At 44.5% G+C, this 22334-nt stretch overlaps 1 protein-coding gene across 1 annotated transcript; it reads right to left on the reverse strand.

Moving 5' to 3' along the window:
* Positions 1-262: 262 nt before the first annotated feature.
* KRCC1 (lysine rich coiled-coil 1) lies at positions 263-14373 on the reverse strand. Its single transcript, XM_044660431.1, has 6 exons — positions 14221-14373; positions 12866-12973; positions 12608-12782; positions 10508-10792; positions 3811-3910; positions 263-1306 (listed from the first exon to the last, which is right to left on the reverse strand). Exons 1-6 carry the CDS (start codon positions 14371-14373, stop codon positions 535-537), a joined length of 1593 nt encoding a protein of 530 aa, XP_044516366.1. The 3' UTR covers positions 263-534.
* Between the last annotated feature and the right edge of the window lie 7961 nt (positions 14374-22334).

Consider the following 22334-nt stretch of genomic DNA (forward strand, 5'->3'; position numbering starts at 1 on the left):
TTTAATATGAACATTTTCTGAATGTAAACTGAATTCTGATCAGTACTCGAGAACATTTTGAACTATGTATAGCTTGAGTTTAGACTGTCATTTTAAAATTTCAGACCTGGAAAACACACTGTAAATGAAGTCTAAACATGGAAAAAAATAATCCTACACTGTTGCATAGATTCTCTTAAAAAAAAAAAAAACAAACAAACCCAACAAAGCAAAAACAAAACACCAAACCTTAACCCAAACTAACAGGAACCTAATCAAGAAAGAAATTCAGAAAGGTCATTTGAAATAAATGATAACTCAAAGATATCATTGCTACCTGGAAAAGAAAAGTAGTCTTCCACACAAAATGAAGCAGCGTTACCTGGAAAAAAACATGGCATTTTCATGAAATCATTTTAAAAACTATTAGGAGAAGTGATTTCTCCTCATTTTAAAGTGCTGGAGAATAGGCTGAATACTTTGGGGTGACCTTGCCAGGTGGCCGGGTGTCCAAAGGCCACATCAGCGTTGGCCCCTCCCTGAAAGCGGGCAGCCTCAGAAGCCCAGGATGGACTCGTCCCACAGCATCTCCTCCTCGGTCCTCCTGGGCAGGAGCTCCTTCTTCTCTTTGCGGTGTCTCCGGTCTTCTTTATTGGTGGCTATTTCCCGATTTCTCCTCTCTTTCCTATGCTTTGACTTTCCTACACTGGTTGCATTTGCCTCCGCCTTCTTCCTCCGGATGGCCTTATGGTCTTTGCCCGAGTCTTTGTCCTCCATGGTCTTCTTCCTCTTCTCTTCCTCATTTGGCCGTTCTTCTCCCTCCTCCCTCGGATGCCTTTTCTTCCTCCGGTGAGTCATTTTGGGTTTATGACCTGGCTGGTAGGAATTGGTGCTGTTGTCTGAGGAGATGCTGGACGGGCCCGAGTTATTGTCCTGCTGCGTGGGCCCCAGGGCCATTAATTTCTCTGAGAACTCTTCCTTGCTGGGCTGGCAGTGGCCAAGAGATTCCAGCCTGAGTCTGCTGTCGTGGACGGGCGACCAGTGGGACAACGTGTTCTCCACTGTTCGAGTGAGGCCGTACGCTCCTGGGCAGGCCTGGAAAGTCTCAGGCGGGAGTCTCTGCTCGAAGGCCGCCAGACTTTGGGGCCTGGCACTGCGCTCCTCCTTGTACTCGTCCATCTCAAAGTGCTCCTCTCCCATCTTCCGAAAGTAGGTCTTGGGCTCTAGCCCTCGGGCTTTCTGCACTTGGATGTAGTCAGCCAGCTCATCTTGGAAAGAGTGAAAGGTTCTCTTGGAATTCTTCATGAGATTGACAACCAGGGACTCTCTGAGGGAGAAAGCGGGGAGAAAGCTCGGTTACTACGCTGCTCTGTTGGGAACGTGTCCTTTCAAAAGCTCACTAGGCTCAAGGAAGCAGAGGGAGCCAGTGGAAAGTGTGCTGGATCTGGAGCCAAAGGACAGCCCTGGACAAATCACTTCCCTTCCCTCAGCCTCAGTTTCCTTATTTATAAATGAGAGGGTTGGTCTAGATGAATGTCTTCAAGATCTAAAATCCTGTGTTCTCAGCTGAAATATAAAGCTTAGAAAGAAGCAAAGCCACGCTTCCAAGAGACAATAAAGCCAACTCCCAGGATCTCCAGGTCACTCACAAATCATCTTGCCTCCAGCCTCCATCGGGGCTGGCTGGAAGGACTCAGCCCGAGGGCCCTCACCTGGGCTCTTTTCCCTGTACTCTGCTTGGCAAACACAACAGATGCCAGTCCTGCTCTGGGGCACAGGGAGAAGGCGGCAGAGGCAAAATAGCCTACCCGAGGTCTTGTCCAGAAGGCTCAGAACATTGTCAAAGGTCAGACTAGGGGAAGTACTTGGTTTTTTTGCCTCTGGAGACAGGCCTGGGGATCTCTGTAGGTACTTATTATCTGGCCAGGGGCAAGAAATTACATTTTTTTTTTTTAAACTCTTACCTTCGGTCTTAGTATCAATACTCTATGTACTGGTTCTAAGGCAGAAGAGTGCTAAGGGCTAGGCAATGGGGGTTAAGTGACTTGCCCAGGGTCACACAGCTAGGATGTCTGAGGCCATATTTGAACCCAGGATCTTTTGTCTCCAGGCCTGGCTCTCCATCCACTGAGCCACCTAGCTACTCCACGAGTAATTTACTTTTGAAAATTTCAGTTTACTAAGTGAAATAAGAATAACTTGTGCCCTTACAAAATTAGTCCAGTCTACATCTGAAGTTCCTATCTGCTCCGAACTATCCCCACTCAGTGGCTCTTCATCCGCCATTGTCTGAACACCTCCAATGTACTTTGCCTCCCAAGGTACCCAGCCTACTTTTGTCTGGCTGCCCCCTGTGAGGTCACCTCCTTTGTCCCTCCCCCCACAACCCCAGGGCCAAGCAGACTGAGTCTTAGCCCCTCCCTTTCCATACAACCACCTTTCAGTGTTTGAAGATGGCATCATGGTCTTTCTATGTCTTTTCTTCTGAAGGTTAAATTCTCTGCCTTCTCCTTTATCATCCTGGCCAGAGCTCATCGAGGTTTCTCAAATGTGCTCAGAGATGGACATAATACTCCTGATGGGGCCTGAACAGGACAGAGGATGGTTCGAGGCCATCTCCTCCTTATCTGGCACTGTCTTTCTTAAGATAAGGCCTGAGGCTGCCTTCCCTTCTGGGATGCCCAGCCATGCCACACCACAACATACCACTCACACCTAGCTTGTAGCACTGAGCCCCCCAGGTCTTTCCCCCACAAAATGCCTGTTACAAGTCCCCTCTCTGTTGCCGGGTAGATTCTGTTCATCATTCCAGCAGCTGAGATCTTTTTAGATTCTGATTCAATCAGCTGCAGATCACCTTATGGAGAGGAGCTGACTGTGCAGCTTCATTAAAGCATATGTATACAGTGGCTGAAGCATCATCATGCATCTGCATGGCAGGTCAGAAATATGCCTCAGGACAAGACCTCAGGACAAGATGGAATGAGGAAGTGTGACAGTCTAGTTTTCCTTGGAAGGGTTTCCATTATTTCCCCTTCTTTGAATTAGGTGAAAAACATCCAACAGTGTTCCCTGTCAAGGGGCTGGGATGGAAGGGGACAATAGCAGGGTAAGAAGGTATGACACTGACAAGTTTCATAAGAAATCTGGATAAGAGATTTTATAAGGAAAAAAAAAAAAAGAGTCCTGAGACAAGCACAACGCAAAGAGAGAAAGAACACGTATTTCTCTTGAAATGTCAGTGGCCATGACCTTCTGGAGACTTAACTCAGCCACAAGGAGACCCTGCCAGGATAGCCAGCCAGAGAGAAAGGCCTGGCAAATGCTCCAGAGGCATCAGGCGTTTCTGGGTGTAAGCATCCAATTCTGACACTTTCAAAAAAGAAACACAAACTATGGACAAGACCAATATGATTTGCTGAACACTTCAGCTCAATTTTTTTTTAAATCAGAAAAGATAGAACTTCCTAACTAGAAAAAAAAATGAAAACAGAAAGCCTGTACTTTGATTTAAATGCCACTATGATGATGCCAAAACCCTCAAGTGCCAACACTCCCATTGCAGAGTCCTCTGGCTGACTCTTCCGAATGAAAAGAAGCCCTGACTTCAGTCAAAAGACCAGCGTCAGCTCTGAGGCCAGGCTGGCTCTGCTTGCACTGAAGCCCCAGCACCTCTGCCCAGTCTGGGGCATGATTCTGGAACGTAGGTGGCCTGGTGGAATGGCCCTCAGGTATCTGCAGAATGAGTATCTGGGCTGGGTGGCAGAGGCCACCTCCAGAGGCCCTGGTCCCCAGTGTCAGTCATAGCAGCATTTTCACAAAATTACTTACTTAATCTGGTGTTTATTTCCTTGCATGTGGGACTGGTACATTTCTATGGATGTAAGGGTGATACTACAAATGGGACAGATGTAGTGACCCACACCAAGTGCTGAAAGAACATAGAATTCAGGTTAAGGTCAGTATACACAGACATCAAAAAGAAAAACACTTATCTGATACCACTACCAGGAGCCACTGCTCTGAGCCAGACTGCCCAAAGTCACTCCCCAAACCAGGGGCTGCCCTGGGTCGAGTCCTGTCAAACCACCCTCCCTTGTACACCCTCGTACAGTCTTTGTAATGGTGGATGTCACTGAGCTCAAGGTCAGTTCCTGGATGTCCCCAATCTCAGGAAGAGACAAAACTGCTTTCAGTGTCTCAGGGAATGCCCTGAAGATGATGACGATGGTGATGACATTGAGAATAAGAAAGGAACTGGGGAGGTGTGAGCAGGAGAAGCTGGCCCCATGTAGTTGCCCCCACCACTAACTGCTCTGCTTACAGAGCAGCCTTTTTATCTAGACTGAGACCCTCGTGACATGACACTCCACCCACCTACTTCCCTCTGAGTTACCACCTCCTCCTTTACTAGCCTCTCTCTAATATAATCATCTTTTTTGCTGATCACTTTTTCCTTATTCTTTATTTCCCAGCTCCATTCCCTGTCAAACCAGAACCTGAAACATTCCCAAAAGGTTTTAAAAATACTTAATGTATAAAAGTGTTTAAAAAATGTTCTACATTCAGGGGTCCTTGAAGTCCTATCTTCCATCAGTTCATTCCAGAAGACAGAACTTTAAGTCTATCTACTCAATCAAGGCAAGAGGATTTAGTTTCCACCCTCCCTAGATGTTCACACCTTTCTGGAGGCAATCAAACCCAAACAATGAGCTCACCCTCAGGTTAATGGGCCCTCAATCAACCCTCTATGACTCCCAGTGATGTAGTGGAAACAGGCCAGGCAGCTCCAGAGGCCCACAGCTGCCACTGACTAGCTGGAACTTCTGTTAGTCCCAGAAGCTCTTTGGGCCTCAGCTATCCCATTGGAAAATGAGGGTTTGGAGAAGATGACACCCTAAGGCCCTCCAAACACCACAATTTTCCAATGAGCTTATACTGGTGTCATACTCAGAAAGGTACCAGGAACACAGGAAGAGCTCAGTCAGATCTGTGGACTCCCAAAGGGCAAACACTTCACAAATGGAGGATGGGGAGCACAGCCAGAATTAACAAGGCTACACTAATCAACCAGACACATACTTAATGGTAATTTGTAAGAATTCAGGAGATAACTGGAAGCTAAAGAGCTCTTGTTAAGTCTGTGGTCATGCTCACTGAACTGTAAGAGAACAAAAGGATTATTTGGTTGAAGTGGGGGTGGGGTGGGGGGTAGGGGTGAAGGGGAGAGAACTCAAGCATTTATTAAGCACCCACTACTAAGTACCAGCTGTGAAGCACTTTACAAATAATATTTCCTCTCATTCTCACAATGACCCTGAGAGGTGGAGGCTGGTATAGTCCTCATCTTATAGTGGGAAACTGAGGGAGACAGAAGTGAAGAGACTTGGAACTCAGGTCTTCCTGACCCGACGCCCGGGGTTTTGGTTAGCATTCTACCCAATGGCCACCAACTCCATCTTAGAGGCTGGACTTCAGCTTTAATCTTGGGTGCCAAGTGGCAGAGCTGTCCCAACAAGAACTGACTGCCTTGGACCATTCTCTTTGGGATGGCCTAGAAAAGGAAACGGATATACTTTGCTGGCTTTCTTTTTGTCTTTTTCCGTCTGCCTCCCCTTGTAGGGATGGCTTCTGAGATGCTGTAAGCTGGGGAAACAGGATGTACTAAGGCAGGATTTCTTTGCCTACCTCAGAATCTAATAATGAGGCATAGGGGACTACATATTCTTATTCACGGATGCCAAAAAGAGAGTTTCTGGCCAGTTTTGTCTGTCCTCTTTCCCTTCTGAGCCCAGGTTAGAGACCAGACATGAGTGTGACCTTTCTTGGCCTACAAGATGGAAACAATTGGGGCAGTGATGGGGGTATCCTAGAGAAGCACACTGGAGCTGTAAATGCTTGCCCAGGTGGCTCAAGAGGAAAGTTCATGGACAGGGTCATTCTTGAATCACTGCCTTCTAGTCAGAGAAGGGAAATTTCCCAGGCAGCACTAGCCTGGGGTATGTGATGGGGGTTGAGATGTGCCAAGTACACGAGTCCTGGAATCTTCTGGACAAAGAAGGAAGGTTTATTAGATAGTATCACGCTTGAAGTTCTTGTGATTAATCTCCAGTTTTGAGACTACAGGGACTTGGCCTTCCACTCAAAAGATGGGGAGTTTCCTGAGTGACATGCCTCTTGGACAGAGATGAGAATGACCTTGTTCCTTAGAAGTTATGGTCTAGTCAGGAGGGATGGGGATGTAGAGAAAGAATTCTAATACAAAGTGAAACCCGATAGGCCTACTGAGTGTGTCTGGGGGAGATGGGGGCTGAGAAGAAGGGAGAGATCATTTCTGGCTCAGATGATAGGAAAAAGAGTTAAGGTGGAGGAAATGGCATCTCACTCATGCCTTTAAGAACCAGTGGAAAGAGGGGCAGCTAGGTAGCACAGTGGATAGAATGCCAGCCCTGGAGTTGGGAGGACCTAGGTTCAAGTCTCGCCTCAGACACTTCATAGTTGTGTGATTGGACATATTACTTAACCCCAACTGCCTAGGCCTTCTGCCTTGGAATCAATACTTAGTATCAATTCTGGGCCAGAAGGTAAGGGTTAAAAAAAGAAAAGAACCAAGGAAAGGAAAGGGATGCAATCGAAGAGAAGCTAATCACAGGAGCAATGGAAAGGCTCCTTCCAGCAGTGGAAGAAAATAAGCCAGAAAAAGCAGGTTGGAGGCGGTATCAGGGGAAGACTTTACCAGCTCCAGGCTAATAGGTTTGTATTTGATTCTAGATCAGGAAGAGGAGGAACTGGGCTGGAGAACAGAGGAGAGGTTGAACTGGAGGTGGGAGGGGAGGATCTGGTCTTTTTATCCACCTCTGCTCCTTCTATTGGAAAATCTTGGTACTCAAAGGCTTTTGTATCCCTAGCAACTGGCACACAGCAGGCACTTCACACATACTGCTGGCTAGACTTTCCCCTCTGCAATGATAGTGTATGGATCTCAATGCACATGGCTGTCTGTGACTGGGAGCTTTGGCACACAGGAAGGGCTCACTGAATGCAGGATGGCTCACTGACCGCCAAAGGACAAAGATTTACAGAATACAAGTCATCTTTCTCAGAGTGGCATAAAAATTAAAGATATTCAGGTTGTATTTCTAAAGGAAATGAATAGAAAACATTCTGTTCAATGAACTGTCCTTTCTCAGGACTGGATAGTATCTCAGCTTAGTGCATCCCCTTTAGGACATCTCCTGGAAGCAGGGGGTCATCCAGTCTTCCTCTGATGACCTCCAGGGAGGGGAGCTCACTAGCAGCTGAAGAAGCCCCTTCTGCCTCTGGGCAGCTCTCTAACTGGGGCCTGCTTCCTCTGGGCTTCAGCCCCTGCTATGTTCCTTTCGGTTCTCCTCTCCCATCCAGAGATCACTTCCTGGGATGCTTCTGCCTTCTCTGCACCACCAGTGGCCAATCACTGAATGCCTTCCTTTGATTACCTTCTTTTCCTCACAGTCTGGAACCAACCTAGATTTCTGGCCTTACTTCTCCTCTTCCTGTCTTTATACACCAGCCAGATGGGCCCAATCCACTCTTCCTCTCAGTGCAATCACACAGACAGGGCTCCATGTCTCCGAATCTTTTCTTCTTCAAGGCTGAGCTCAGTGGCCGTGTCCTCAGAGAATCAGCTCATCTACATGGCTCCACGTCTCTTCCCCAACAACCTTCCTTCCTTTTCATAGGTGTTCTATTTCCCATTAGAGTGGAAGCTCTTTAGGGCAGGGACTTCTTTGGTTTTGGCCTTATTTTTGCATTCCAGGTGTCTAGCACAGTCTAGGTTGGCACAAAGTGGGCACTTAATAAATGGGTGTTTACTGAATAGATGAATCAGCTGTGGTCAAAAAGGTTACCCCCACTAGATGGTTTTAGACATTGGGCTAAGTTAGAGTTGTGGCATTGGGAACACAGAAAACAGTACAGAGAAGAAGCATTTCTAAGAGAGAACTGAAACAACACTTTACTGGATATGGGCAATAGAGAAGAAAGTCGATTGAAGATTCTTCAAGTTTCAAGCAGAGTGAATAGAACAATGGCAGCTCCACTGTCAGATGGGGAAGTTCTTGGGGGACAGGGAAGAAAATGAATTTAGTTTTAGAAATGATGAAACCCGTAGTGAAAGCAGAGCATTCAACTGAAAATGTTAGGGAGGGCTTAGAGGGAAGGGAAAAGAGCACAGGTGGGATTAAACACAAGAAAGCAAGGCTTGTTCCTCCACAGGATGTCAATTCATATGCCCCCTAACACTAGACCCAATACAAAACTGTCTCGCTACACTCAAAGTCCTTAATTCCAAAAAGCCTCAAAGACAGTAACTCAAGAGATCTCTTAGCAGGGCTTTTCTAAAGGTGGCAAGTTTGCCATCTTCATCTCTGGGCAGAAAAGGACTGTCCAAGAATGGCTACTAGAGAATTGATGGCCAAGTTCAGTAAAGTGCTTCTGGTCCACATGAACTACATTGTTGGGGTTGAAAGGACTTGGGAATGTGGTTGTCAAGCCTCTCCTGAGCATGGAAAATGAGGGAGGAATGCCACAGGACTGAAGATTGGAAAATATCCCAATTAAAAAAAAAGTCAGACAATAAGGGTCTGAAATCAGAAGCCAGTGAGCTTCAGTTCCTGGGAGATGTGTGGCTCAGTTCAATTGAATGGATTTGGACTTGATTGGCCAAGGATGGCAGTTCTTAGTGGGTTGGTGTCAATGTAGCAGGTCATCTTGGGTGAAGTGTCCTAGGGATTGGTACTTTTTAGCATTTTTATCAATGACTTGGATAAAAGAATAAATGGTGGGCCCATTAAATGTGCAGACGACACCACGTTGGGAGGGATAACCAACATAATGGATGACATAGTTGAGATCCAAAAATATCTTGAGAGGACAGATCATTGGGCAGAATCTCCAAAAATGAAACTGAATATGGATAAATGTAAACTCATACTCTTGGGTAGAAAAAAATCAATGTCACGGAAATAACTTGGGAAGGCAGAGTTAGCTGTTTGTGTTTAAAAGATCTAGGGATTTTAGAATATGATAAATGTAACATGAATCCAGCAATGCTGTATGGCAGCCCCCAGAGCTAAATCTTAGGTCATAGAAGAGAGGTAGAGTTTTAAAGGAAGGAGGTGATCATCCCGCTGTGTCTGACCCAGTCAGACCACATTTGCTGTGCTGCATTTGGTTCTGAGGGCCACAGCTCAGGAAAGATACAGATAAACTGGAAAGAATCCAGATGGAGAAAAGGGATGGTGAAGGGTCTAGATTTCATGCCAAACCAGGAGTGACTGAAGGAACTGGGGATGTTTATCTTGGAGAAAAGGAGAATTCTTTGAAAGAGAAACAAGATTTGTTCTGCTGGCCCCAGAAACAACAGGAAGAAATGACAAGAAGAAAACTTAAGCTTGGGATGAGGAAGAACTATTTCCTACCAAACCCAAGGGTGGGATGAGCTACTTCCATGAGTTTCTGAGTCTCCTCCATTGGAGATCTCTAAGCAGAAATTGTAGGACCACTGGCAGGGTGGGCTGCATTGAGGATTCCTTTTCTGGGGTTGGACTTGGATAGCCATTGAATTCCCTTAAAATTCTCAAATTCTGTGATAGCTCTGAATTTCTACTTTTACTTACAAAACCCTACTAATCCTTTAGCATTTAGTTAAACCATCTTCCCTGAAGACACCAGAGTACATAACAGAATTGCTATTACTTTTGAACAGAAATGTAGCTGCTTTCGGGATAGAGAAAATGCTGAGAACATAGTAGGTATTCAACAAGTACATTTTGGTTGATTGAAGAATGACAGGGAAATGTGGCTGACAAGAATATGGAAAGGAAGATACAGTGGTTAAATGGGTAGGACAAAAGAGGGATGGGTAAAAGAGCAGGTGGCTAGAAGAACAAACATGAACCTCTAGTTACCCCTCCCCTTACTGTCCCTGGCATGTCCCAAGCACATTCCTGCCTCGTCCTCAGTTCCTGAAATGTCCTATTGTCCTGTCCCACCTCTTCTATAAATTCACCTCGTCCAGGAAGTCCTTCCTGATTGCAGCCCTTGATAAAGGCCATTCACTTCTCCAGATTGCAAGGTATTTTAAGCCTATACAAGGCAATTTGGCTCATGATCATGTCACATCACAGTCTTTTCAGGTAAATCTAGTCTAGACAATGATAAGTTTCCTAAGGGTAGATGCTACAACTTCTTCATTTCCCTAAAGACCACGGCTAGTGTTAAGAATGGGGTAGGAGCTGATTCAGGTAGGCTCACAGAGCTGAGAAGAATCTTCAAAGTCACCAACCCTCTCATTCTACAAGTGAGGAAACAAAGGGGCTTCCCATGGAAGTGAGATTTGAACCCAAGACCTCTGGCCTCAAATCTGGGAGGGCTTTCTCCAGTGCACAGCCTCCTGGTTCTTGGTGCTGCCAGCCTACGAGGGCTCCCTCCCGCAGAGGTGCAGACGGGTGCTACAGGACAGCCAGAGTATAAGCTGCTCCTTACTCACCACTGGACGTGGACTCTGCAGGGAGTGTCTTCTGTCCTATCTCCTCCAGGATCTTCTTCCGGGCCTCGCTCCTCTTGTGCTTCTTGCCCACATAGTGCTGCTGGGCCATGAGTGGGCTGTTGAAGGAGGCGCAACAGAGCTCACAGTATCTGTCTGGATCATTCAGATCCAAAGTGGGGCCACCAGAGGAGGGGGGGGCTTCTTCTGCCGCTGCTTCTGGGGTGGCTCGCTCAGAGGCCGGCTGCTGTGGCTCTGGCCCTGCACAACTAGCCACAGGCGGACCTGCTGAGAGAAGAACAGCCTCCTAATGTCTACAAATCGCTACAGAAAAATACAATGCAACAGAATTTTAAAGGGAAAATCTATTTTAATACAGGTGCAAGCCTGTTCATGTAACATTTAAAATCATTCCTACCTCAAGGAAACTCTTCAAAAACCTACTCTCCTTAGTCTACATTCACTGAAAGTCACTGAGGAGGCCTAGTCAGATCGAGTAAATATGCACGTATTTGTGCAGGTGTGCGCATGCGTGTGTACTAGAATCCCAACCTGGTTACCGTGTTGTTCCATGCAGAAAAGCTTTCCAAATCTTGGCACACAAAAGAATTATCATGGCCAACTGACCACTAGAAGAGCTGACTACCGGACATATTCTTCTTGGCTTACTCTGGATGTTCAGAGCAACTCAGCCAAGGGACTCATCTCCGGAAGCAAGGCCTATCTTGGAGAGCATGTTATGCCCCTGAGTCAATCTTGGCTTGTTCTCTATTTACTTTGGAGTGAAATTCAAGCAATTATTTCATACCACTCAAACCACATATCCCCATCTCTGTGTTATTTCAAAGTTCTTTCCACCTGCTCCACTGAGGGCTGCCCATTCAACCTAGGGGCCTGGGGGTCGGGCATCCTAAGTCTTCTTTCCTTGTGGGACACTGATTCTGTTTCTCTTTGGCCTGGCTACCTCTAAGGAAAGAGAACGGGTGGTCTAGCTCATGACTGCTAGAACTGAACCTAATGAAAGATCTATTTTAAGATAATGAACATGCTAAAATACATCATCGGTTTTATACAGTTTTAAATATACATTTTGGGAGACTGATAGATCATAAATATTTAGTATTTTGATATCATATTGATGTTATACAAAAGCTTCAGCATGGGATATGGATATCATCCTGACTTGGCAAAAATGTATTATATTAGTGAATAGTCCCTAATGGGAAACAAATTCTCTCCCTCAAAAGCAGGGCAATCAGTAAGATAGTGGTGGATTACTTGCTATAGAGATGCCAAATCCCATCTTTGTAACAGGACACAAGCCTCAGAGTCTCCTCCATTTCAAACCCCAGGTGGGATTTCCCAGTTGTGGCTGGGTTTCCAGATTTCTATCCAATTCCAGGAGACATGTCCCTGTTTTCAGTTGGGCAGACTCTCACAGTATAGCTCCCATGTTCTGTCTCCTCATCTAGACTGTCAACCTCCTCAGGACGGGAATCCTGTTCTATGCTCCTTGGTAAGATGCTCAATCATTTTTGCTGTTATAATGACAGAGCCTTTCTGGATGTTGACAGGGGGATTGGGATCTGTAACTTATTCTCTACTAGCTCTGAGGAGAAGAAAATCCAGTGTTCCTGCCTTTACTGCCTAGGATATGCTAGGGCCATAACCACTGTGTTATAGTAAAGATACGGATTGAGTAGGAACTGAAGTAAAGCAAGGTGTAGAGAAGAAAAAGAAATTAGATTAACAATAAAGAAATGAATAATAATGTTTTGTTATTTGATTCTGGTCCACTGTTTAATTAGAAGCAGGGAGAAGAGGAGCCTATTGATAAAAGGATGGCCAGGTGGAGCCAAGCTAATTCACTTGTTTTTATTGGGTTTCATTCAGATGAGAGGCCTAAGATGAAAAGGGAAGTCATAAAATTATTCCCTGTTCAATGGGCAATCATCCTCTCCAAGTTTACCATTAGTGAAATGGAGAGAAGGTAAAGAATTAGAAAGTGACCAATGAGTCCTTTCACTTCCCCACAGGATGGAGGACAGACAGTGGGAGAGAGCACAGGTAGTACTGAGGACAAAGAGGCGAATGGAACCTTACCCTTGTCTGGCTGAGTACTTGGTGGAGACGTCTGAGCATGTTCTCCCATTAACTGCTTCAACTTTTTGGCATGAACTTTCCCCAAATAGTGAGACTGAGCAACAACTGGGGAACTAAAAATCATGTTGCAGAGATCACAAAATTTGTTTTTGTCCACTACTCCACTCCCATCCGTCTGAAATCAAGCGCAGTCTCAATTACAAAGATTCAACAACTCGGAGTCTGTTTAATATCACAACAGCAATGTGGCACACTCACCTGAAGATTCAGGAAATCCAGCTTCACTTTTTTATCAGGCACTTGGGCTTCACTTTGTTCCCCATGAATTTGGAAATAAAGTCTAACTTTTTGAGCATGCTTTTTGCCCTGGAAAAAGAGATGACCTATCTCAGTTAAAAAGCAAAACCTGCCCACTTATGCCTACACCTGGGACTGCAGCAGGGACCAGCCTCATGCCCACTAGATCTGGGCAGTTGGCAGGTAAACTTTCCCTGGATTTCCAGTCACTAAGTCTTAACTAAGCAAAGCCCCAGCACCCCAGCTTGGGAGTTAGCAGCTCTTTTGAATGACCAGTCAGTCCGCCACAATGGCACAGTACCCAACATGGAAAAGTTTTTAAGGGTTGGAATTGGGGCATGTTTTTAAGCCTGTGGAAAAGGCTTCACATTGTTTTTCCTTTACTAGTTGTGGACATTCTCTTATTCCTCTTCAGGCCTCACACCTGAAAATCCACTCCATTCTTCCCTCTGACTGGGTCGTCCACTTGATCCAGGCCAGCCAAAAGTCCTAGTCCTCTCTAGGATGCCCTCTGCTCTTTCTTTAACCCCCTCCCTCCTCCCCTTAAAGTCCCCTTTTGTCTTGTCTTCCTCCATTTGAATATAAGCTCTTTGAGGGCAGGAACTATCTTTCTGCTTGTACTTGTAATCCTCAGCATAAGGCAAAACATCTTCAACAACAACAAAATTAGCCCAAGCTCATCTTTGGCCTAAATATAGGTGAATGAAACAGAACGTGTAGAAAAGAAAAAGAACTGAGATTAACAACCAAGGAGGGAAGAGGCTGCCAGAAATGCAGGGCAGCCAGCACATGCTCTGGGTTCCACAATGTGGACACTGCCAGGGTGCTGGTCTCACCTGCGGGCTTTGTGGCAAACAGGGGAATGACTGGAGATCATTATAAACCAGGAATGCCCGGAGGAGGACTTTCATCTCTGCTACTCCCTACCTAGCCAGGCTGTGGGCCTGGGCAAGGCACTTGACCTTTGTGAGCCTCAGTCTCCTCAGCTAGAAGATGAATGGGTTGAAGTGGTTCTTTCTCCTTCCAACTGTCTGAGCTAAAGTCAGAGACCTAAATTGGGTACAAAACGGTTTCATGCCATTATAACTTCTTTTACGTTTGGCAGCCTTGCTCTACTCCTAAGGAGGTTTCAGATCATGTCTGTGAATCTACCATCCGGAGATCAAGGGAAGAGTTTCCCACACGAAGTTCTTAATTTCTCACCTGTGTTTTATATAGGAACAAAAGGATATAATGGCTCTAAATATCATGGGAGAAGAAAAAAAAAAAAAGAAAAACCTGGTTCAGGACATAATTCCTCTTTGCTTTCGGCTTACCTCATAATGTGAAATCCTTTGGGATTCAAACTGTAGTACTGCGCCACACACTTTACAAAAGTTGTCTGTAAAAAGGTCATTCCTTTTATGTTCATCCAAAAGAGCATCTATAAACACAAAAGAGAGGGGAGAGGTGGTAAAATAGGGCATCATGGGAATGAACCAGGAGGCTTTTTCTGTTTCTAAACTAGCTACTACAGACTACCTTAACTCAAAAAAATGCTCCCACGACCCCCCCCAAAACAAAAAAACTATCCAAAGGCTGTTTTTAATTAAAAAGATATAAATTTTTCTGTCTCCTTACAAGGCTACTCATATATCTTAAAAATATCTTAAGAGGCAAAATGCTAAAGAAAGGGAAAAGGGGAAAGCCCTGGGTACAGTAATGGCAGGCAGTTATGGATGCTGACTTCTGGGTCTCTATATTGAAAGGTTACCAGAGAGGCTGGCTCTGTTACCTAATCCACATGACTCCCCCCATGCCTCCACTATGGTCCCCTTTACAAGTGTGGGCAATGCTTTTATTTTTACCCTTCACATAAAACTGGGACAAACTGGGGTTAAATACTATATTACAATTCATGCTTGTATTCTTATGCAATAATTCTGACTTGGGCTTAGAAAACCAGGCATGAATGTTTCTTTTTCCCAGCAGATGGCCAAACTAAATGGAAGCAGCATGTTTTTTTTTAAGCCAGCCAACAATTTCTAGGTACTATACCACCCATTACCTGTGAATCATGAGGAACCACAAACCTACTTTTAAGAAAGGTGGGCACACATCCTCAGTAGCTGGAACAAACATGATACCACCCAGTTCACACAATGCTTCTCCCACCAGCATAGCAAAGCTACAAAGTAAGGTTCATTTTTCACATGCAGAATTGATACTGTAAGACATCTCACTGTGGACTATCTTATAACCAAACTGGATGAAAACATCAGGGCTTCTATTTGGGATCTACGTTCCCATTCAGAGTTTCTAATTGCTAAAACTTATCTTCTGAGAATTTGCTAAAACTATGTGTGAGCTCCAAATCACTCACAAATTCTACAGTACAAGGTAAGTACTTCAGTGTGCGGACAGGAGAAACAAAGCTGGGTTTGGATCCTAGCTTTGCCACTTACTATCTGTGATAGTGGGCAAGTCATGTCTCTTCTTCATCTATACAATGAATAGTTGGACCACGTGGTATCTGAGGTCCCTTTAGATCTAAAGATTTCATTACAATTTGACAAATACTTCCTAATCATTTATGATGTGCAAAGCCCTGTCCGAGATGTTACTGCGGGTGCAGAGGAGAATCATAACGGGCTTGTGGCCTAATAGGAAGATGAGATGTGTAATCAGCCCCTTTAATAGAAGGTAGTCCGGAAAGGAACAAAAATGCTATGGGCATGTGGAAGATTACTTCTGGGCTGGGGATCCAAGAAGGCTTCATGGAGCTGAGAGCACTTGTACTGATCTTGAAGGAGTGGTAAGAATTAGACAGGAGAAGCTAGGAGGAACGACATGTGGGGAAAAGCCTTCTAAAGCAGAGGGGATACTTTTTGGACAAGCTCAAACAAGATATGTCTTAAAGAATCACTGAATGGATGGGAGGGTTGACTTGATAAATCCCCAAAGTTTGTGTGTGTGTATATATATATATATATATATGTATGTATACACACAACAGAACTATGTTAGAAATGGATAATTTAACAAGGTGTTTCAATTCTTGTTATATAGCATCCCCATTACTTTACTTTTAATAGCTCTTTAAAAACATATGTAAATTTGTTTGACATAATGGAAGGGGCACTTGATTAAGAATCAGGAAAGGAGGCAGCTGGGTGGCTCAGTAGATTGAAAGCCAGACCTGGAGATAGGAGGTCCTGGGTTCAAATCTAGCCTTAGATTCTTCCTAGCTGTGTGACCCTGGGCAAGTCACTTAACCCCCATTGCCTAGCTCTTACTGCTCTTCTGCCTTGGAACCAATCACAGTATTGATTCTAAGATGGAAGGTAAGGGTTTAAAAAAAAAACCAAGAGACCCGGATTCTAGTTCTGGCTACCTCAGTAACTCTGTGTGACTTTGAGCAAGTATCATTGTGCATCTCTTGACTTCTATCTTCCACTCCTAAAAAAGATGGGGTTCAATGAGATGATCTCTAATTATCTCTCAACTGTAGTATGCTATGGTTCTATCACTGTTTCTAAAGCCAGTTGAGCATGGTAACTCTCATTTCAAGTAAGATAAGTCTAGTTTCAGATTGAATAAGTGAAACTTGATTTTCAGTGGAGGACACAGACATGACATTTCGTTGAAAAATCTCCATCAAAAAAAGGTAAGTACTTCCCCCTGGTGACACTTAAAACTTACTGCAGTAGCAATATTTCAACGGAAATGCAAAGAAAATGAGAGGCTTTTTAGAGGCTTGAGAGAAACTAGAACTGACTACTAACGAGTCAAAGGACTGGACAGAACCAAGAGGGGGCACTGTGGGGTACAAAGGGTGCTGGATGTGGGCTCAGTTCCCACGTCTGAATCCTGCCTGTAGGACTGTGTGCCAGGGGGTAGAACTCAACCTTTCTAGCCTCTGTTTTCTCACTCCATGACTCCAAGCCCTTGTTTACAGGGGAAAATGCTGGGACTTCCAGCTTAAGTGAATGATCCCTGCCAACAGCCCAAATCCAGAGTGCTCTCACATCTCGCTGCCTCTCCTCCTCAAGGCAGTCCCTTTTTCAGGCTTTCCAATTTCTGTAGAGTTCCAGGCATTCCCTCTGGCCAGCAAGTCACCCTTGATGACCCTATTCTCCAACAGGCAGTGAGTCCGCAAGCCCTAACAATTCTTCGAGAGGCAGGGTGCCCCTGTGGATTGGCTAGACAGGGCTGACACTCCATGTGGCCTTGGATGAGAGGCAAGGGGGGAGGTGACCCGGTCAGGCCTGCATCTTAATAAAAGTGACCCTTACCTCTAGGGGGTCTCACACCCCCATCTGCTGAAGAGGAGGCCCTGACGTTTCTATTTGTATGACTCAAGGGCAGGGCAGTCATTGCCTCACAATGCTCTATCTCCCAAACCCACCGCTTCTCCCTCCACTAGTCTACCTTCCCCAGACGCTCTGGCCCAATTCACCCGGCTACATGACTGCTCTGGACACGGCTCTCCCACAACCCAAAAAGCATCAGTGATTTCCTACAGCTCATATAGGTAAAGCTGAAAAGCCTTATTTTGGCATTCAGGGCCCTCGTCAATCTGGCCTTACTCTTCCTGGGTGGCTCAGTCAACAAGTATTTACCAAGGGTATAGAAGGCTGGGCACCAAGGGAGGCAAAAACAACCCCTGCCCTCCAGGAACTCTCATTTTAATGAAACGACATAAAACACTAGGCACATACAAGATCCATGCAGAGGAGATGGAAGGCTTCATAGAAGGTGGAGGGGAACTTGAGAAAAGCCTGATGCCAAAGGTGGGACTGGAAATGAATCTGGAAGGAAGGCAGGAAGTGAGGACATGAACAGGGTGCAGAGTGCACAGAGCAACAAGGCGGCCAGCATGGCTGGGGAGGAGGGGGAGCAGTGTGCAAGAAGGGATGAAGGTCTTTCAGTGTCAGAGAACTCTGCATTTGATTCTTGAAGAGGGAGACAGCACTGGGCCTGGGTTAGGAAGGCCTGAGTTCAAATCCACCCGCAGACACTTCCTCCCTGTGTGATCCCAGGGCAAAGCACTTCACCTCCACCTGCCTCTCAAATGGGGATAATCAGAGCATCTCTCTCTAAGGATGGTGGTGAGAATAAAATATCTGTACATCACTTTGCAAGCCATAAGCTTTTGCTGGCAATTATTAGTCAATCAAATCGTCTAGCTGAGGCTCTATCTGCCCTTTGGGTCCTCTAACGTCTGCTAACATCCCGTGGCATTCACTTGGGAGCAGATGAATCTCTACCTCTCCATCTTCCTTACCAGGGGACTTCCATACTTGTTTGATCACTTGATGTAACTATAGAAGTGTTTGGTGAATATCTGTGGATGATTATAACTGAGCTTTTATTCTCTGTGGAGCCTGTGATAGTATGACAAGGGGAAATGCCCTCTGAAGATCAAGGCAGGAGATCCTGACGCTTTCTTTTTTAAACACTTACTTCCTGCCCTAGTAACAACTCTAAGAGAAGTGGCAAAGGCTAGGCAAATGAGGTCAAGTGACTTGCCTAGGGTCACACATCTAGGAAGTACCTGAGGTCAGATTTGAGTCCAGGTCCTCCCAACCCAGGCTTGGTGCTCTATGCTGTGCTACCTAGTTACCCTAGCATGACACTTTCCCACAGGGCTCCTTTGCCTGCTCATGTTCCTCTCCTACATCTCTGTAGATGATGTTTGGATAGAGGTGAAAGAATAATATTATGAAATAGAAATGACATCCTAATTAAGGCTTCATTGGAGGAAGGCTATTAGGTTGCTCTATTCCCTACCCTTTAAAAGAACTGTCCACTGGAGTGTCTGTAACTGCTCAACAGTAATACTTATGATTTAGACTGAGTAGGATGTTTCCTTTAAGGAACAGGAGCCAGACCTGTGATTTCCTCCATGTGGGGGCTTCCAGTGTGTAATCTCCCTGCCCAGATCCAGGTCAGTAACTTCTCTAGATTTAGTGAGCTTCAAGGGCACCAGAAGTGAAAAAAATTGCCCATGATCTTTCTGACTCTATCCACTACACTTCATGTTGCCTCCTTGCTAATGTGGCTCTTTTAAGCTTTTCTGTGAACATCCATGTCTAATGTCCCAAGCCCATGTTGGCCTCCACCTTCTCCAAATTAATCCCCAACTATTAGGTTAACAGTGGAGGAAACTGGGCTTTACCTCCTTCCTTCACCCAACCCTAGTTTTTTTGAGGAGTAGGGAGGCATCCACCCTGATCGGAGGCAGGAGTTGATATATAATTGAATTGCAGGGGTGTTTGTGACTTAAGCTAACATTTCCCTCAAACATGAAAGGATTTAGAGACAAGAGCTTGCAAGATGACTGTCTGGAGCAGGGGCTGACAGGAGAACTGTCCAAGTCAGGAGCTTTTAGAGTTCCTCAAAAAGGAAGGACAAGATGAAAACAGAGGGGAGTGGACACACATCAAGATGCTGGAAGCCTGACTCGGGGACATTGTTGAAAACCAAACCAGACCAAATGCTCATCAGAGAATGTCTGTAAGCTGAGGCAGTTTCAGGAAGGTGGGAGAAAACTTTTCCTGGGATTTAGGGAACTAAGTGGGAGAGCTCAACAGGGATCTGGAAAGTTGTACAAAAGAGCAAAAAAGGGCAACAACTCCAAGGAAGGGACTAGAAGAGGTTAGACTTGGGAGTTAAGAGGTCCTGGTTTCAAATGCTAGTTCTGTTGTGACTTTAGATAAGTGAGAATTCACTGTTCTGGGCTTTACTTTTATAACTGACACAATAACTAGTATTTATATTGTACGTTAGAAATACGCTAACATTTGACACTCATTACAGTTCTGGGAGGAAGGAGTAATAACCCCCATTTTACAGATGAGGAAACTGAGGCAGATAGCGGTTCAGCAACTTGCCAAACGTCACACATTTAGTATCTAGAGTTGCATCTGAATTCAGGCCTTTCTGAGTGTTGGCCCAGTGCTCCATAGCTGCCTCAATCGCCCAGTGATCCATATCTGCCTCAATCTCTCATGCTCAGCTACAAAGAGAAAGGGGCTGGCATAAGTGATCCCTAAGGTCCCTTGGAGCTTTAAGAGATTCCTCTGCTCTTGGAGACCACTGATTGCAAGATGAGGAAATGTCTTTAGTACTTAAGCTGATGCCAAGTCAAACCAGCACCAGTGCCATTAGCCCATGTGACAGTACTTTGACTATCAAGACACCAACAAATGCATCATAGTAAGGCTTGTCCCCTTAACTCCCTCACACCAAAGGAGTGATAGCTCAACACACTGGACTTTCTGTCTTCTACTTCAGGGGCCATGGTAGGGAAGAGGCACCATCAGAGAGAAAAAAGGTGGTGGAGACAGAATTCAGAGTACCTGGTTTTTGAAGAATTTCAGTGTTTCCCCTTTCTGCCTCTACTCCCCCCCCCGCCCCAGGAGCTGCTCAGGATTCATTTCATACTGAATCCTTTTGGTCCCTCAAAAATGGTTTGAGGCTTGCCCGAGTTTATAAGGAGAAATGGAAATGGAGATTACCATCTGATAAGTTGTTTCCTGAAAGTTCACTTTTAGGCTGGGTTTTGGAGAGGCCTGAACACATCCCCCCATAGTTTTATGGGCAGCTAGGTGGCATCATAGTGATAAAAGTGCCAGCCTGGAATTGGGAAAATTCCTCTTCCTGAGTTCAAATCTGAACTTAAACACTTACTAGCTGTGTGACCCTGGGTAAATACACTCCGTTGACCTCAGTTTCCTCATCTGTAAAATGAGCTGAAGAAGGAAATGGCAAATCCAATATCTTTGCCAAGAAAATCCCCCAATGGAGTCATGAAAAGTCAGACACGATTTAAAAATAGTGTTACCCTTGGTGGTTGAATTCTTAGAATAAAATGCTTGTCAAACTTGTCATTTAGATCAACTCTAATTCTACTATCATTTAATGTTGGTTCTGGGTCCTGAGCATGGTTAGGGCATAGGGGTGGACATGTGGCACTAGAAGAATGGAAGAACCTTACAAACTGCTTAAGTGAACAAAATGATAGAATCTTGCGAGCTGGGCAGACAGGGCATTAGCATCCCTCTAATCCAGTCTATCCAATGTAAGAATTTCTCTTACATCAGCTATGCCCAGTGGTCACCCCTGAACATCAAAGTTCATCTTGCAATGTAGTCCCTTCAATTTTTTGACAGTTCTAACCCTCAGTTATTGATTTATTTTTCCTGACATTGAGCTAAAATCTAAAATTGTAACTCTCACCCTAGTTCTGAATTTTAGGACAAGATAAATATATTCTTTTCTTGATACATAAAGTTCTCAAGGCAGTGTGATTTTCTGTAACTTAGCCCTACTTGTATTTTTCACATTTTAGATTCAAGGGAATTTGAAATGCACAAAATCCAACTGAGAATTTGACCAGAATATTAAGAAGAATGAATATTCCCTGCATCTCTGTGCAATCTGTAGCATCAATCCATTCTCAGTGTTTGGTACTATACTGTATGGAAGAAAAAAGGAATAATTAACCCTCTTTTTGGTTCTTTCCTATCAGACTATAATTTTATGAATTTAGTTATTTGAAGACTTTCACTTGCTTTCTAGAATTCATTAAATTTACCTTTATACTTGGGCCATCTTCCTAATGTTTAATACAAGGATTTGCCAGAATTTTATTTTATTTTTTATCAACATTCAAGTCCATGAAGTTAACAGATCAAGAGCTTCCCTCATTCTACCTTTTAATTTAGGGGGGGCAATGACATCATTCCTGTTCCAGTATAATCAAGATTGTGTAAACCAAGCTTTTTGTAGAATAAAGTATATCATATGTAATCTTCTTTTAGAAGGCAATCTTCCTTCAGGAAAATGAGTTTAGAATCAACCAAAGCATGGTTTTCCATTGATGTACACTTCTGAAATGGGCACTAAGGCATTAAAGGTTAACAAGTTGGAAACTATGTCTTACCATATATCTGACAATTCAAAAGCCACATATTAAGCTCCTATTATATGCAAAGCACCAATGTTAAGTGAAAATTCCAAGACAAGAAAAAGATGTAATTCTTGTTCTCAAGAAGCTTATGTATACTTGGGAGAGAGATGTTCAAGGATGACAGGTTTTTGGGAACATTTGAAAGTTGGATGAGATACGCTTTACATTTTAGGTCTGGAGACAAAACAAAGTGAAGGTTAAGAGAGGTGGCTAGTTATCTGAAATGTAGTGTGCTCAGACACTTGGTGGAGTCTAAAATGGAATATAGCCACAGAGAGAAAACCATTTCAGATGTTCGAAAGCATAATTTTGATGTATTACAAAACTAATATGATCATGAGAAAACTGAAGGAATCTTCATTCTCCTGCTATTATCACATCTCGTAGGAATTGAGTCAGGGACTTAAATTTATGGTTCTGTATCACTTTAGAACTCTGAGATATTAGATTCCAAGCAAATGAAGTCATGTTATA

The sequence above is a fragment of the Gracilinanus agilis genome, chromosome 2 (assembly GCF_016433145.1).
Source record: "Gracilinanus agilis isolate LMUSP501 chromosome 2, AgileGrace, whole genome shotgun sequence".
In the NCBI taxonomy this organism is placed as follows: domain Eukaryota; kingdom Metazoa; phylum Chordata; class Mammalia; order Didelphimorphia; family Didelphidae; genus Gracilinanus; species Gracilinanus agilis.